Source organism: Penaeus japonicus, unplaced genomic scaffold, assembly GCF_977035675.1.
Source record: "Penaeus japonicus unplaced genomic scaffold, GWHDUDI00000001_assembly GWHDUDI00000035, whole genome shotgun sequence".
Lineage (NCBI taxonomy): Eukaryota > Metazoa > Arthropoda > Malacostraca > Decapoda > Penaeidae > Penaeus > Penaeus japonicus.
Window position 1 is genome coordinate 9,974,523 of NW_028234437.1, and position 2,500 is coordinate 9,977,022.

At 47.5% G+C, this 2,500-nt stretch overlaps 1 protein-coding gene across 1 annotated transcript in view; it reads right to left on the reverse strand.

Annotated features, from left to right (window-relative positions):
• Positions 1-2,500, reverse strand: part of Ac13E (Adenylyl cyclase 13E) — a 24,408-nt gene that overhangs the window by 7,570 nt on the left and 14,338 nt on the right. The window contains exons 13-16 of the mRNA XM_086531263.1: positions 2,154-2,456; positions 1,861-1,960; positions 108-1,741; positions 1-23 (exon numbers count right to left, since the gene is read on the reverse strand). The exon at positions 1-23 is cut by the window's left edge and continues 113 nt beyond it. Coding sequence (XP_086387389.1) covers positions 1-23; positions 108-1,741; positions 1,861-1,960; positions 2,154-2,456 — 2,060 coding nt within the window. The remainder of the gene's footprint in view (positions 24-107; positions 1,742-1,860; positions 1,961-2,153; positions 2,457-2,500) is intronic.

Sequence of the window (2,500 nt, forward strand, 5' to 3'; positions counted from 1 at the left end):
CCATGAAATGTTAACCTAATGCACTGAAGACATTCAGCAAGATACTCTGAATCAGTAAACTTGTCTTGACGAAGCCAAAACCTTGAATCCTTTTCCTACTCCCTTCATGTGTCGTCCTTCCTCCCCTTGAGCAAATAAACATCCATGTTGTCCTTCCCCTTCACAAAGACTGGTCCACGGCGTTCCAGTTCATAGCGCCTGTTGAGGATGGCAGCACATGCACCGCTTACTTGTATGCGTCCTGGTACCCCAGTCGAGTCCATTCTCGAGGCGATGTTAACAGCATCCCCCCAAATATCATAATATAATTTGGTGGTGCCTATGACACCAGCTGTCACATCCCCAAAGTTGAGGCCAATGCGCAGGATCAGGTTGAACTCAATCAGATCCTGATTGAAGTCATCAATAACCTTCTGCATTGCAAGGGCAAACTCCACCAATTCAAATATATGTTGATGGGCATCTGTATTCTCAGCTCTGACTTTAGCATCCAACCCTGCTGCAGCCATGTAAGTGCTGCCTATGGTCTTGATCTTCTCAATGTTCTTGAACTCCTCTCGAGAGAGGAGCTCATCCATGTCTGCGACTAGTTCATTGAGGACCCGGAGGTATTCTTTCCCCCCGAGGTAGTCCTCGTCATATAGCTCATTGAAGTTTACGATGGATGCGAACATGACGGCTACATCCCTGTGGTTCTCAGAGTACTTGGCAGTGGTCTTAATGGAATCGGCCACATGTCTTGGGATGATGTTGTGCAGCAGCCACTCTGCCTGGTCCTTCATTGTCTGCACTCTAACCTTATCCTTCATGGCCATTACCGATCCATGGAAACTTAGCCTGTAGCTGATCTCAAACTCTCGGTTGAGGAACCAAACCAGCACAAGGAGTAATACGGCTGCCATTACTTCCTCTCGGTATTCGATACTGCTTTTGTAATCCTCGTTTTCTGGTGCTGTAATATTTTCATTGTTGATGGTGAAATTCCCATTAATTTGTTCTGCCCTACAAAAGGAAGGCTCTATCAGGACCAACAAAACTACTGTCCCAATGGTTGCTAGAATATTTTTCATCCAACAATTCAGTTGTGTGAAGTTACAGAGGTGTATCGTTGCTACAAAGGCCAAGTAGCAGAAGAACTTCATTGAGTACTTATCACTGCTCCCCCACATTGATTCACAGGAGAAGTTTGAGAAGACGGCTGCAAGAGGGAGACAGATGAGGGACGCTCCGCATGCATGCCACGGGCGCCACCGAGTCAATTTGCTGTACAAGCTATAGGTTCGAGACGAGGACGAGACATAGTTCTCACCACGCACGACCTGTGGTGAGCACACGACCAACAGGAGCAGATGCCAACATGTGGACAGCAAACAGAGGATAAGCCAGCTTTGTGAATAAGGAAACAAAACAAAGAGGGAGAAGCTGACAACAATATAAACTAGTACACTAACCAATATATCAAAATAGGTATTGAAGTGGCTAGACGCTAGGGTAGGGGGAGAGTCATGCCTCGGCTGGTGGGTCTGTTGCCGGTACTGTTTCTCAAGCTCTTCGTCGACAAAGAATAGGGTAAGCTGAGAGAGGGGCGGAGCTAGGATGTACTGCCGGTGGTTGGTGTCACGTTGGACACACTTGATCAGTTCCAAATCTGACTGTTTCCTAAGCTGGTGGAAGCGAGTTAGACTCTCGTTGAGGGGGATGCTACTCGGCTCGGCTCCGCTTACGCTTTCCCCCATGTCAGCTGTGGCAAAAGAGAAGGGGTTGAGGGTTTTGCAAAAAGGATTTAGTTCTATATCCTCTTCAATGTGATATCAGATTGACTATTCCTTATAATAGCTATGACGTTCTCATCTTACTTACCTAATTTATTTTCAGCAACAGAGGACTGACTGGAGGTGTAATAACCACTGACCCGATGTGTTAGCAAGTCTCCTGGACTCATACCATTAATTGCAAATATCTGTGATGAAAAAGAGAAAGATTAATCCATAGATGGTAACAAGGCAAACTTATGTTATGATATATCAAATTCAAGTCTAGACAGATATAACTCTAATATCTATAACAAGAAGTTCCATTTCTACTGAGCAGGAGATGGGTAAAATGAGGTTGGGAAGAAGAAGACAGACAGACTCCTCTACCTCCCTACCTACCTGAGCCTGAATGCTTGACCGTCTACTTCTGATACCCGAGTCCTTCCTGGGGTCCTTGCCAGTGACACTGCCCCAGGAGTTCTGGAGTCCTCCCCGCGGCAGGTGTGGCATGGCCAGTGTATCCTCAGGTAAATCTGGTACGGTAGGGGTGTGGGGGGTGGGGGGTGGTGGCTGTGGGGATGGCGGGAGGGTGGTGGGGGTGGAGGTATAGGTTGGAGTGAGGGTGGAGGGGCTGTTGCCGCACCCTGGTCCAAAACCTTCCTCTGGGTCACCTCCACACCACAGCTCACTCCACTCAGCTGACTGGACCACACGATGGAAGAGAAGGAATGTTGTAATTTCCAAAT